The sequence below is a fragment of the Tachyglossus aculeatus genome, chromosome 21 (genome assembly GCF_015852505.1).
Source record: "Tachyglossus aculeatus isolate mTacAcu1 chromosome 21, mTacAcu1.pri, whole genome shotgun sequence".
In the NCBI taxonomy this organism is placed as follows: domain Eukaryota; kingdom Metazoa; phylum Chordata; class Mammalia; order Monotremata; family Tachyglossidae; genus Tachyglossus; species Tachyglossus aculeatus.
The window spans coordinates 82,161,481-82,175,095 of NC_052086.1; the positions used below are offsets into that span (position 1 = coordinate 82,161,481).

Consider the following 13,615-nt stretch of genomic DNA (forward strand, 5'->3'; position numbering starts at 1 on the left):
CATTTACAAATGCCTTTGAGGTGCAGAGCACTGTACTAAGTGCTCCCCTTCCATGCCTCAGAATAATCTAGTTTCTGCAACTGCCCAGGCAGGCACCTCATGTAACTGGATGTTACTTTTAATGCCTCAGCCTAGTTTTTAGATGGGTTCTAATTCTGACTCTGCCCCTTGCCTGCTGTGTGGCCTTGGGTAAGTCCTGTCACTTTTCTGTGCCTTAGATTCTAAGGTGTCTTATCTTAGATCTATCTTAGATTCCGAGATAGAGAACGAGCCTGGGAATCAGAACGTCATGGTTCTAATCCCTGCTCTGCCACTTGTCTGCTGTGTGACCTTGGGAAAATCACTTCATTTCTCTGTGCCTCAGTTACCTCATCTGTAATATGGGGATTGAGATTGTGAGCCCCACTTGGGACTGTGCCCAACCCTATTTGCTTGTATTTGCCCCAGGGTTTAGAACAGTGCCTAGCACATAGTAAGTGCTTAACAAATGTCACTAAAAAAAGCCTTCCCAACTAAAAGAGGGGCCTAAGATCTATCTGTAATTTATCAATATATCTGTAATTTATTTATACATTCATAATTATACATCAAACCAAAACTCCTCACCATTGGTTTTAAAGCACTCAAGCACCTTGCCCCCTCCTACCTCACCTCAATACTATCCTACTACAACCCAGCCTGCACACCTCACTCCTCTAACGCCAACATACTTACTGTACCTCGATCTCATCTATCCTGCCTCTGGTCTGGAACATCCTCCCTCCTCATATCCAACAGACACCATTCAAACCATTCTCCCACCATTCAAACCCTTATTGAAGGTACATCTCCTCAAAGAGGCCTTCCCTGACTAAGCCCTCCTTTCCTCTTCTCCCACTCCCTTCTGCGTCACCCTGACTCGCTCCCATTATTCATCCTCCCTCATTCATTCATTCACTCATTCATTCAGTCAGTCGTATTTATTGAGCACTTACTGTGTGCAGAGCACTGTACTAAGTGCTTGGGAAGTACAAGTTGGCAACATATAGAGATGGTCCCTACCCAACAATGCACTCACAGACTCTATGGGAGGAGCAGATTCACAAAGAAAGAAGCTTCCAGGATTAAGATAACCATGAATTTAGAGAGGGCCCTCAATTCTCAAAAGCCTTTCCACTAGTTCTATGTGGTCACCCTGGGAGGCAGGGAAAGGCAGCACCACCATTTTTCCAATAAGGAAGCAGGGGCCCAAGGAGGCTCAGGGGTGGGCCTGAGGGAAGAGCTGGGATGAGAACCCAGGACTCCCGCTTCTGTTAGGAGGTCAGTCATCCCAAGGGCCACTTCAGAGTTCTGAGAAAGGGAAGGGGCATCAACTCAATGGTGGCTGAGTTGGTTTGAGTGCCATGCGAACAAAATAACAGGGAGGGCAGTGTGACCTAGCAGAGAGAGCTCAAGCCTGGGAACCCAGAGACCTGGGTTCTTGTGCCAGCTTAGTTCCTGGCCCGGGTGTGACCTTGAGCACAACACTTCACCTCTCTGGGCCCATGTCCTCCTCCGGGCTAGAGGGACAATCCCATCTCATCGGTGAAACAGGGATTCAATTCCCCTTCTCCCTCCACCTTAGGCTGTGAACCCTATGTGGGACAGGGACTGTGTCCAACCTGCTCATCCTGTATCCACTCGGCACTTGGTGCAGTGCTTGGCACATAGTAAAGTGCTTTATTAATACCACAATAATTATCCCTGTTCCCCCTCCCTAGGCCTGGGGGTCCTGTGTAGGACAGGGACTGCAACCTATCTAATGACCCTGTATCCACCTGGCGCTCAGCACAGGGCTTGACACCCAAAAGGTGCTTTATAAAGGCCACAATTATTACCTTGAAATTGTTGCCTGTCCCGCCGTCGACCCTCGGCCCATGTCCGTCCCCTGGCCTGGAATGCCCTCTCTCCACACATCCGCCAAGCTAGCTCTCTTCCTCCCTTCAGAGCCCTACTGAGAGCTCACCTCCTCCAGGAGGCCTTCTCAGACTGAGCCCCCCTTTTCCTCTCCTCCTCCCCATCCCCCCCACCCTACCTCCTTCCCCTCCCCACAGTACCTGTATATTTATGTTTGTACAGATTTATTACTCTACTTATTTTACTTGTACATATTCACTATTCTATTTATTTTGTTAATGATGTGCATAGAGCTTTAATTCTATTTGTTCTGACGATTTTGACACCTGTCTACAAGTTCTGTTTTGTTGTCTATCTCCCCCTTCTAGACTGTGAGTCCGTTGTTGGGCAGGGACCATCTCTATATGTTGCCGACTCATACTTCCCAAGCACTTAGTACAGTGCTCTGCACACAGTAAGTGCTCAATAAATACGATTGAATGAATGAATGGAGCACTTTGATTTTCCCAGGGTATTTTCACATGAATTGTCTCAGTTTCCCCTCAACATCTGGGTGATATCCAGGGAGATCAGTCCCATTTTACAGTTGGGCAAGTCGATGCTTAGACGGGTGAGTGACTTGCCCAAAGCCATAGAGCAGGTGAGCGGCAGAGGGACGAGAACACAGGTCCCCTGGCTACTTCCGGTAGTACTTTCCGTTTGTCTTTCCCTGATGAACAGGAAGATCTGAGGGCAGGGATGGTGTCTTCCACCGCTGAGGTACTCTCCTGAGCCCTCAGTCCAGGGCTCTACCCACAGTGGGCATTTGGCACATCTCACTGATGGCTAGATGGGACCTCGCCATTTTTGGGCACCTTTGCTAGGTGCCCTTCCGTCCACCCCACCCTGCCCACACCCCAGTGATCCGGGAGCCCCAGACTTGGCCAGAAGGGATACTCACGGTGCAAGGACTGCTTGTCAGATGTCTCCAGGCGGCCCATGTGAGACTGGACATCGTGCACCTGCCTGGCAAAGGAAGAGCAGAGGGAATGGGAACGTGAGGGGACAGAGCCGCAACTGGGTGGACAGAGGCGACCCCTGGGCACGGCCCCACCACCATGCTCGGCACAACGTGCAGTACAGCCTGGCTCAAACCGGCCAACTGCACTGTGCTTGGGACCCAGGCCAGGCCCTCCACCCCTGCCGTCATCTCCGCCTTCTTGACCACGGCTGACTGCATCCCTAGACTTGCTCCATTTACCCACGCCTCTCTCAGACCAGCTCTCTGTGTTCTTTTGAAGATCCAAACCAGAACACCTGTCCCCCTGCTCCCCACCATCATCAACGCCTTCTTGACAACAGCCAACTACACCAGATTTGCTCCCCTCACCCCAGCTCCTGCTCCCACTTCCAGCCCTTGTCAGGCTGCTTCCCAGCAGGCGGAGGGACCTGTTTCCCGCTACTGATGGAAGGTGGCTCTGGCCTGGGCCGGCCTGGATAGTCACCCGATGGTCTTGCCTCTCTGCCTCACCTCACCCGCCACAAAATCTGCTGCAGGCCCAGAAGGACATCTGGTTTGGGGTCCTGCAGAGCTGGAGGCCAACCTGGCTGGCCTGAACCACGCCGCAAACCATCCACCATAGGCAAGATGCTCAGAGAAATTTTGCAACAGTTACCATGGGGGTGGGGGTGGGACAAAAGGGGAAGGGGTGGAGGGCATGTCTTCCACTTTCCTACAGACACCAGGGAAGAAGCAAAAGATGACCAAAAACCAAACAAACAAAAGGAGCAGCAACAGCAGTGACCCTCAGGAGTCCCACACACAACAAGATATCCTGGAATCAAAAGCCAGTGGGGACCCCAGGGCCAGGAGCAGCTGCTTCAGGGGCCTCTCCCACAGCCAAGTCTCCCTGCTCTCAGGGCCCCAATCCAGGGGGGCAGAGGGAAAGCAAAGGGGTGGAGGCTTCGTCCTTGCCTGCCACTGCTGGAACGAAAGACAGACACTGCAGGAGCGTAGGGCAAATGGAACATGGTGACTGATGAGCTGGTTTGGACTATGGGAGCCATTGCCTGGGGTGGTGCAGGCACTGGACTGTTTGCTGGTTTGTCTCTATCACTGTGGTATTTATGATGAGCACTGGTAGCAGTTCAAGACAGCCGGATCTCCTGCCGCCTCTCAAAATGCACCCTCTCTACCTGCTCCTCAGCCCCCATCCTTTCACACATCATGGGAATACTTGCCCCCTCCCTGACCACCACCTTCAACCATTCAAAGGTCACCAATGACCTCTTTCTTGCCAAATCCAATAGCTCCTACTCTATCCTAATCCTCCTTGACCTCTCGGCTGCCTTCGACACTGTAGACCCCCCCGCCCCTCAATATGCTATCCAACCTTGGCTTCACAGACTCCGTCCTCTCCTGGTTCTCCTCTTATCTCTCCGGCCGTTCATTCTCAGTCTCCTTCGTGGGCTCCTCCTCCCTCCCCCATCCCCTTACTGTACGGGTTCCTCAAGGGTTAGTTCTTGGTTCCCTTCTGTCCTGTAACTACACTCACTCCCTCGGTGAACTCATTTGCTCCCACAGCTTCAACTATCATCTCTACACTGATGATACCCAAATCTACATCTCCACCCCTGCTCTCTCTCCCTCCCTCCAGGCTCATAGCTCCTCCTGCCTTCAAGACATCCCCATCTGGATGTCTGCCCGCCACCTAAAACTCAATATGTCCAAGACTGAGCTCCTTATCTTCCCTCCCAAACCCTGTCCCCTCCCTGACTTTCCCATCACTGTAGATGGCATTATCATCTTTCCCATCTCACAAGCCCGCAACCTTGGTGTCACCCTCAATTCCGCTCTCTCGTTTACCCCTCACATCCTATCCGTCACCAAAACCTGCCGGTCTCACATCCACAACATCGCCAAGATCCGCCCTTTCCTCTCCATACAAACCACTACCTTGCTGGTTCAATATTTCATCCTATCCCGACTGGATTACGGCATCAGCTTCCTCTCTGATTTCCCATCCTCTTGTCTCTCCCCGGTTCAGTCTATACTTGACTCTGCTGCCCAAATTATCTTTGTACTGAAACACTCTGAGCATGTCACTCCCCTACTCAAAAATCTCCAGTGGTTGCCTGTCAACCTACGCATTAAGCAAAAACTCCTCACTCATGGCTTCAAAGCTCTCCATCACGTCGCCCCCTCCTATCTCACCTCCCTTCTTTCCTTCTCCAGCCCAGCCTGCACCTTCCGCTCCTCTGCTGCTAACCTCCTCACCGTGCCTCGTTCTCGCCTGTCCCGCCATCAACCCCTGGCCCACGTCTTTCTCCTGGCCCGGAATGCCCGCTCTCCACACAACCGCCAAACTAGCGTTCTTCCTCCCTTCAAAGCCCTACTGAAAGCTCACCTCCTCCAGGAGACCTTCCCAGACTGAGCCCCCCTTTCCCTCTCCTCCTCCCCATCGCCCCCCCGGCACTACTTCCTTCCCCCCTCCACAGCACTTGCAAATATTTGTACATACTTATTACTCTATTTATTTTACTTGTACATATTTACCACTCTATTATCTTAATGATGTGCATATAGCTATAATTCTATTTGTTCTGATGGTTTTGACACCTGTCTACATGTTTTGTTTTGTTGTCTGTCTCCCACTTCTAGACTGTGAGCCCGTTGTTGGGTAGGGACTGTCTCTATATGTTGCTGGCTTGTACTTCCCAAGCACTTAATACAGTGCTCTGCACACAGTAAGCACTCAATAAATACGATTGATTGAATGAATGAGTGAATGAATTCACTCTCTAATGGCTCCTTCCCCACTGCTTCCAAATATGCTCATTCATTCAACAGTATTGAGCGCTTACTGTGGGCAGAGCATTGTACTAAATGCTTTGGAAAGTACAATTCAGCAAAAAAGAAAGACATGCCCATGTCTCCCTTATCCAAATAAAAAAACCCCTCTATGATCCCATGGCTCCCTGTAGTTATCACTCACCTCCCTCCTACCATTCCTCTACAGACTCCTTGAGCAACTTATCTACCCCTGCCACCTCCACTTCTGCTCTTCCAATTCTCTCCTTGACCTCCTTCAATCTGGTTTCTGACCCCTTCACTCCAAGGAAACTGCTTTCTCAAATGTCACCCACATAGCACTTATGAACATAGCCTTTACTTATTTTAATGTCTGTCTCCCTGACTAGATACTAGGTTCCTCGAGGGCAGGGATGGTGTATTCCCACTCTGTTGTAGTATCCTCTCGACCAATGATCTCTTTCCTGTCAAATCCTCTACTCCATCCTAATCCTCCTCCACCTCTCAGCTGCCTTCCCAATATTGCCCAACCTTGGCTTCACTGACAGTGTCCTCTCCTGGTTCTCCTATCTCTCTGGCCGATGCTTCTCAGTCTCTTTTGTGGACTTTTCCTCTGCCACCCACCCTCAAACTCTGTGAGTCCATCAAGGCTCAGTTCTGGGTCCCCTTCTAGTTTCAATTTATACCCACTCTCTTGGAGAACTTGGTGGCTCCCACAACTTCCACTACCATCTCCATGCAAATGATTCCCAAATCTACATCTCCAGTCCTGATCTCTCTCCTTCTCTGCAATCTCCCATCTCCTCCTGCCTTCAGGACATCTCTATTTGAATGGCCCGCTGCCACTTCAAACTTAACATGACTCCTTCTCTTCCCACCCAAACCCTGTCCTACCCTTGACACTCCCATCACTGTAGACAACACCACCACCCTCTCTGTCTTACAAGCCCACAACTGTGGCATTATCCTCTTCATCATTACCATCATCAGTGGTATTTATTGAGAACTTACTCTTTGCAGAGCACTGTATTAAGTGCTTGGGAGTGTACAATACAACAGAGTTGGTAGTCACGACCCCTGCCCACAATGAGCTTTACAGTCTAGAGGGGGAGCGAGGCATTTATATAAAAAATTTAGAATAGGTACAAAAGTGCTGTGAGGTTGGGGTGGGTGAATATCAAATTCATTCAATCGTATTTATTGAGCGCTTACTGTGTGCAGAGCACTGTACTAAGCGCTTGGGAAGTACAAGTCGGGAACATATAGAGACGGTCCCTACCCAACAACGGGCTCACAGTCAAATGCCGAAAGGACACAGATCCAAACGCATAAGCGAGGCAGAAGGGAGAACAAGCCAAGAAAAGAGGGCTTAACCTTGGAGGAAATCTGACCTTAAGCTCATGTCCACTTATCTCTCTCATTCAACCTACCTATTCACAGTGTCACCAAATTCTTGAAGTTAGAGGGACCTGGGTTCTAATCCCAGGTGCCCCACTTGTCTGCTGTGTGACGTTGGGCAAGTCACTTAAATTCTCTGTGCCTCAATTACCTCATCTGTAAAATGGTGATTAAGATCGTAAGCCCCACATGGGATAGGGATTGCGTCCGACCTGACTGCCTTGTATCTACCCCAGTGCTTGAAACAGTACCTGGCAAATAGTAGGTGCTTAACAAACACCATAAGAAAAAAATAAAAAAACAAAAAGTACTGGGGTAGATACAAGTTTATCTGGTCCCACATGGGGTTCACAGTCTAAGTAGGAGGGAGAACAGGGATCGAATCCCTAATTTACAAAGGTGGTACCTGAGGCACAGAGAAGTGAAGTGACTTGTCCAAGGTCACACAGCAGATACGTGGCGGAGTCAGACTTAGAACCCAGTCCTCTGGTTCCCAGGCCCGGGCTCTTTCCACTTGGTCACGCTGCTTCAAATCTAACGGACGATCACTCTATCTTCAAAGCCTCATTAAGATCCCATCTGCTCCAAGAGGCCTTCTCCAACTAAGCCCTCATTTCCCCTATTCCTTCTTTCTACATGGCCCTTGCACTTGGATTTGCACTCTTTATTCACCCCACCCTTATCGCCACAGAATTTATGCCCGTAACAGTCAATGATATTTATTGAGTGCTTACTATGTGCAGAGCATTATATACTAAGCGCTTGGGAGAGTACCACAGAATCTGCATAATTGATTTATATTGTTTGTCTCCCCCACTAGATTGTACGTTTCTTGTGCACCCTCAGCCCCAGAGCACGTATGTACATCTCTATAAATTATTTATTTAATGTCTGACTCCCCCTTCAGCTTGTAAGCTCATTGTGGGCAGGGAATGCTTCTACCAACTCTTCTGTACTGTGTTCACCCAAGCACTTAGTAAGCACTCCAAAAGTACCATTGATTGAACTGGAATGGCACGGGGTCCCTGACCCAGCGAGGCCAACTGTCTAAAGGGTGGGGAGGGCATCAGGTGGCACACAATCTGAGGCCCACCTAAGGTTCCCAGTTTAACAGGGAGAGTTGATCTCTTATCCCCAACTCACAGAGGAGGAAACAGAGGCCCAGACGTGAAGTGTCTTGCCCAAGGTCACGCGGCAGGCACGGGGCGGGGCCGGGATAAGGAGCCAGACCTCTGGGCACTGTTTCCACCAGGCCATGCTCTTAAGTCTCCCCTGCAGGTCTGTCCCCATCCCCGCTCCTGCCTGGGAGCCCCCTGAGGGTCTGGGACCGGGCCCCAATCCAGGTCCGTGTGGAGAGCAGTGCCTCGAACCCAGTGATGGCTCATTCAGTCTGACTCGGGAATCTCAATTCTAGAGCATCTGATTGGCCGGGACCTGTACAGAGGTGTCGGGGTGCCTGCTGGCTTTTCCCAAGTGCTCAGTATGGTGCACAGAGCCCAGAAGGCTCTCAATAAAGACTCTTACCCTTAATGCACCCCTCCGTACTACGAATAATACTAACTGTGGTACTTGCCAAGCACTGTATCCACCACAGTACTTACTTAGTATAAGATCATCAGGTCAGATACAGTCCCTATACCACATGAGACTCACTGCCCGCGTGGGAAGGAAAACAGGTAACGAACCTACATTTTACACATAAAGAAACTGAGGTGCAGAGAAATGAAGTGACTTTCCTGAGGCAAGTGTCAAGTGCTTAGTACAGTGCTTAGCATACAGTATGCGCTCAGTAATGAATGAAGTGGCAAGGCCGGGATGAGAACCCAGGTCCTCTGGCTTCCAGGCCCAGGCTCTCTCCACTAGGCCATGCTATTTCTCCTTGATCTTCTGAGGACGGATAGTCCCTTTCTGGCCCTAGACAGCTCAATGCAGAGGCACTGAGCTCTGGCCCATCACCCAAACTGGCAATGACTTCTCTTGTCCAATGGGAAAGTCAATCCATCAGTCAATCATATTTGAGTGCTTACTGTGCGTAGAGCTCTGAACTAAGCGCTTGGGAGACTACAAGATACACAATAAACAGGCATATTCCCTGCCCACAACAATTTTACAGTCTGGACGGGGAGATGGACGTTAATAGAAATAAATTATAAATATGTACATAAGTGCAGTGGAGTTGGGAGGCGGGAATGAATAAAGGGAGCAAGTTACGGCAACACAGAAGGGAGTAGCATAACCCGGGCATAACCCAATTCCTGGGATGTGATCCAGGATAACCACCTTCTCCACTGCTTAGATCCCTTAGACTGCGAGCCTCATATGGGAAAAGGTCTATGTACAGCCTGACAATCTTGAATCTACTCCAGCACTTAGTACAGTGCTTGACACATAGACAGCACTAAACGATGATCATGATTACTATTACCATCACTATTATTAGGCATTCCCATTAGAGCATATGCTCCTTCTGAGCTAATCTACACAATCCACACACTCCACTCCTCTTAACACCAACCCTCTCCCTGAACTTTGATCACATGTATCTTGCTGCCAACCCCTCATCCAAATCCTCACTCTGGCCTGGAACTCCCTTCTCCTTCATATCTGACAGAACACCATTCTCCCTACTTACAAAGCCTTAAAAATCACATCTCCTCCAAGAGGCGTTCCTCAACAAAACCCTCATTTCCCTTACCCCCTCTCCCTTCTGGTCACCCCTGCCCTTGGGATTCACTGAAGCAGCTTGGTCTAGTGGATAGAGCACGAGCCTAGGAGTCAGAAAGACCTGGGTTCTAATTCTGACTCTGCCACTTGTTGGCTGTGTGACCTCGGGCAAGTCACTTAACTTCTCTGTGCCTCAGTTACCTCATCTGTAAAATGGGGATTAATGCTGTGAGCCCCATGAGGGACATGGGGCTGTGTCCAACCTGATTGGCTTGTACCTCCCCCAGCACTTAGAACAGTGCTTGGCATATACTAAGCCCTTAACAAACACCGTCATTATTATTACCACCCTGTATACATCCCATCCTCAGCCCCACAGCACTTATGTCCACATCCACATTTTATTTCAATGCCTGCCTTCCTCTCTAGCTCCTTTCGGGGGCTTACAGGAGGAGAAGCACTGTGACCTAGTGGACAGAGCCCAGGCCAGGCCTGGGAGTCGGAGGAACTGGCTTCTAAGTCCAGTTCTGCCACTTGTCTGCTCTGTGATCTTGGGCAACTCACTTCACTTCTCTGTGCCTCAGTTACCTCATCTATAAAATGGAAATTAATACCGTGAGAACCTATGGGGGGGGGTGGGACTGTGTCCAACCTAATTAATATGCTGCTGGCACCTAGCAAATGCTTAAAAACACTCCACAGGGAAGTGTCTAGCAACTCTGTTATACTGTACCCTCCCAAGGGTACACAGCAAGGGCTCAGTAAGTACCGCTGACTGTGGGCAGAGTATGTGTTCTTGCTGACTGTCCCACGAGCTCAGAACAGCACCCAGCACCAGCGGGTGCTCAGTTAGTACCATCCTAGAACAGTGCCAGCGCTTAGAACAGTGCCCAGCGCTTAGAAAAGTACTTTGCACATAGTAAGCGCTTAATAAACGCCATTATTATTATTCTCCTCCGTGCCACGACTGGCCCGGGCGTGACGCCCCGTCTCGGGGCTGTTACTGCACTATTAGAGAAGCAACGCGGCTCAGTGGAAAGAGCCCCGGGCTTGGGAGGTCAAGGGTTCAAATCCCGGCTCCGCCACTTGCCAGCTGTGTGACTTTGGGCAAGTCACTTAACTTCTCTGGGCCCCAGTTACCTCATCTGTAAAATGGGGATGAAGACTGTGAGCCCCCTCTGGGACAACCTCATCACCTTGTCACCTCCCCAGCGCTTAGAACAGTGCTTTGCACGTAGTAAGCGCTTGATAAAATGCCATTAAAAAAAAGCCCCAACCCGCGGCCTGGGAGCCACGTCAGCCCCGCTAGCCCGGTGCCAACGTGAGGGGGCCCGGGGCCGCCCGCAGCCGGTTCCCACGGCGGGGCTGCGCTCTTCTCGGGTCGGTCTGGGGCCCGCCTAGGCCCTCCCTGTTCCCCTTCGCCCCCCCCCACCCCCGCTCCGCCATCCCGGGCCTCTCCTCCCGGTTCCCCTTCGCCCCCCCCCCCCCCCCCCCCCCCGCCATCCCGGGCCTCTCCTCCCGGTTCCCCTTCGCCCCCCCCCCCCCCCCGCCGCCATCCCGGGCCTCTCCTCCCGGTTCCCCTTCGCCCCCCGCCCCCGCGATCCCGGGCCTCTCCTCCCGGCTGCCCCGGCCGCTCCGGGGTCCCGGAGGCGGAAGGCTCCGGGGAGGCGGGTCTGGCTCGGCCGCGCTTCTTTCCGGGCGGTGTCCCCCGACCGCCGGGCCCCTCACTTGTGGGTTTGCTGGTACAGCGGCTCCATGGCCGCGGGGCGGGGGTCCCGGTCGGCGCGGCGCGGCGCGGCGCGGGGCGGGGCGGGTCGGCGCGGGTCGGCGCGGCGCGGCGCGGCGCGGCCGAACAGGTCCCCGGTCGGCCACTTCCGCCTTCCGGCCGGGGCCCTCGGGGCCCTCGGTGAGTTCCGCCTCCGCCGAACTTGGGCCTGGCCAGGGGCTCCGGGTGGGGCCGGGCCGGGCCAAAGAGGGCGGCGGGGAGGCGGGGCCGGCGGTGGGCTCCAAGGGGCGGGGCGGGGCGGGCGGTCTCGCGTTCCCCCGCCGGGCTGCGTCCCTCTCGCTCTCCGGCCTCGCAGCGCCTCCTGCCTTCAAGCCGTCTCTACTCGGCTGTTGTCTCGTCACGTCCAGCTTAACACGTCCAAAACAGAACTTGGCGTTCTCGCCCGTCCCGCCGTCGACCCCCGCCCGGCCCACGCCCTCCCCCGGGCCCGGAATGCCCCCAATCCCTCCGCCCATCCGCCAAGCTCGCTCCCTTCCTCCCTTCAGGCCCTACTGAGAGCGCACCTCCTCCAAGAGGCCTTCCCAGACTGAGCCACCTCCTTCCTCCCCTTCCCCATGATCCCCCCCGCCTTACCCCCTTCATTCATTCATTCATTCAATCGTATTTATTGAGCGCTTACTGTGTGCAGAGCACTGTACTAAGCGCTTGGGAAGTCCAAGTTGGCAACATCTAGAGACGGTCCCTACCCAACAGCGGGCTCACAGTCTAGAAGGGGGAGACAGACAACAAAACAAAACATACTAACCAAATAAAATAAATAGAATAAATATGTTCCCCTCCCCACAGCACCTGTATATATGTACATATGTTTGCACGTATTTATTACTCTATTTTACTTGTACATATTTATTCTATTTATTTTATTTGGTTAATATGTTCTGTTTTGTTATCTGTCTCCCCCTTCTAGACTGTGAGCCCACTGTTGGGTAGGGACCGTCTCTGTATGTTGCCAGTTTGTACTTCCCAAGCGTTTAGTACAGTGCTCTGCACACAGCACTCAATAAATACGATTGAATGAATGAATGAACTTCTTATCTCCCCCCCCCCAAGGCCTGTCGTCCTCCTCCTCCTCAGTTTCCCATCACTAGACGGCACCGGCACCACCATCCGTCCTGTTCACGAACCCGGAACCTTGGCTGTTACCCTTGATTCCTCTCTCTCATTCAACCCATCACTGAATCCTGTCGGTCCCACCTTCATAGCATCGCTAAAATCTGCCCTTTCCTCTCCACCCAAACTGCTACCACATTAACAAAACCACTCATCTTATCCCACCTGGATTATGACATCAGCCTCCCTGCTGAACTCCCAGCCTCCTGTCTCTCCCCCCTCCAAGTCATACTTCTCTCTGCTGCCCGGCTCCTTTTTCTATAAAAACATTCTGGACATGTCACTGATGGGTTGCAGATACTGTTTGAATGTACACGGTCCTGTTTGGTATGGGCCTATTTGGTCTGGACCTTATGATGAGGGCCCCCCCCATGCACCATGGAAAGGTTGCAGATATTGTTTGAATGTACGCGGTCCTGTTGCCATATTTGGTGTGAGCCTTAGACCCTGAAGCCCACTGGCTGGGTCCGGGAACCAAACCAAATAAGGAGATAGACTCTGCCCAGCTCTGGACCAAATCTGCACCAATCCAGTCCCCACTGTTTTCAAATCTACCAATCACTGTGATCAGCAACAGCAGTATATAAACCTGTTGTATCGGGCATTTGGGGCCTTTTCCCTTAAGGAAATGAGACCACCGGGTGCGTTGCCCCCTATTTGGTCTCTGGGGCCTTTTCCCTTAAGGAAATGAGCCCCCGGGTGCCGTTACCCCTATTCGGTCTCTGGGGCCTTTTCCCTTAAGGAAATGAGCCCGCCGGGTGCGTTATCCCCTATTCGGTCCTTGACCTTACCAATAAAGACTTTATGAAAACTTTCGGCAGTCACATGCTGTCTGACTAATTCTTTAGTCGCCCGGCGACTTGGTGGCCATCCGGAACAATCGCCACCATCATTTTGGTGGCCCGTATGGGGAGACCCAGTAAATATGACTGCCACCATCCTGGCTGACCACAGCACAGCCTGAAGCCATCGGAGTGGTGAGTTCTTTTTTG

The 13,615-nt window shown here is 52.0% G+C and overlaps 1 protein-coding gene across 1 annotated transcript in view; it reads right to left on the minus strand.

Annotated features, from left to right (window-relative positions):
- The window catches only part of GOSR2 (golgi SNAP receptor complex member 2), a 28,569-nt gene extending 17,049 nt beyond the window's left edge, over positions 1 to 11,520 (minus strand). Inside the window, exons 1-2 of the mRNA XM_038763281.1 lie at positions 11,456 to 11,520; positions 2,816 to 2,880 (exon numbers count right to left, since the gene is read on the minus strand). Coding sequence (XP_038619209.1) covers positions 2,816 to 2,880; positions 11,456 to 11,484 — 94 coding nt within the window. The 5' untranslated portion in view covers positions 11,485 to 11,520. The remainder of the gene's footprint in view (positions 1 to 2,815; positions 2,881 to 11,455) is intronic.
- Positions 11,521 to 13,615: the final 2,095 nt, after the last annotated feature.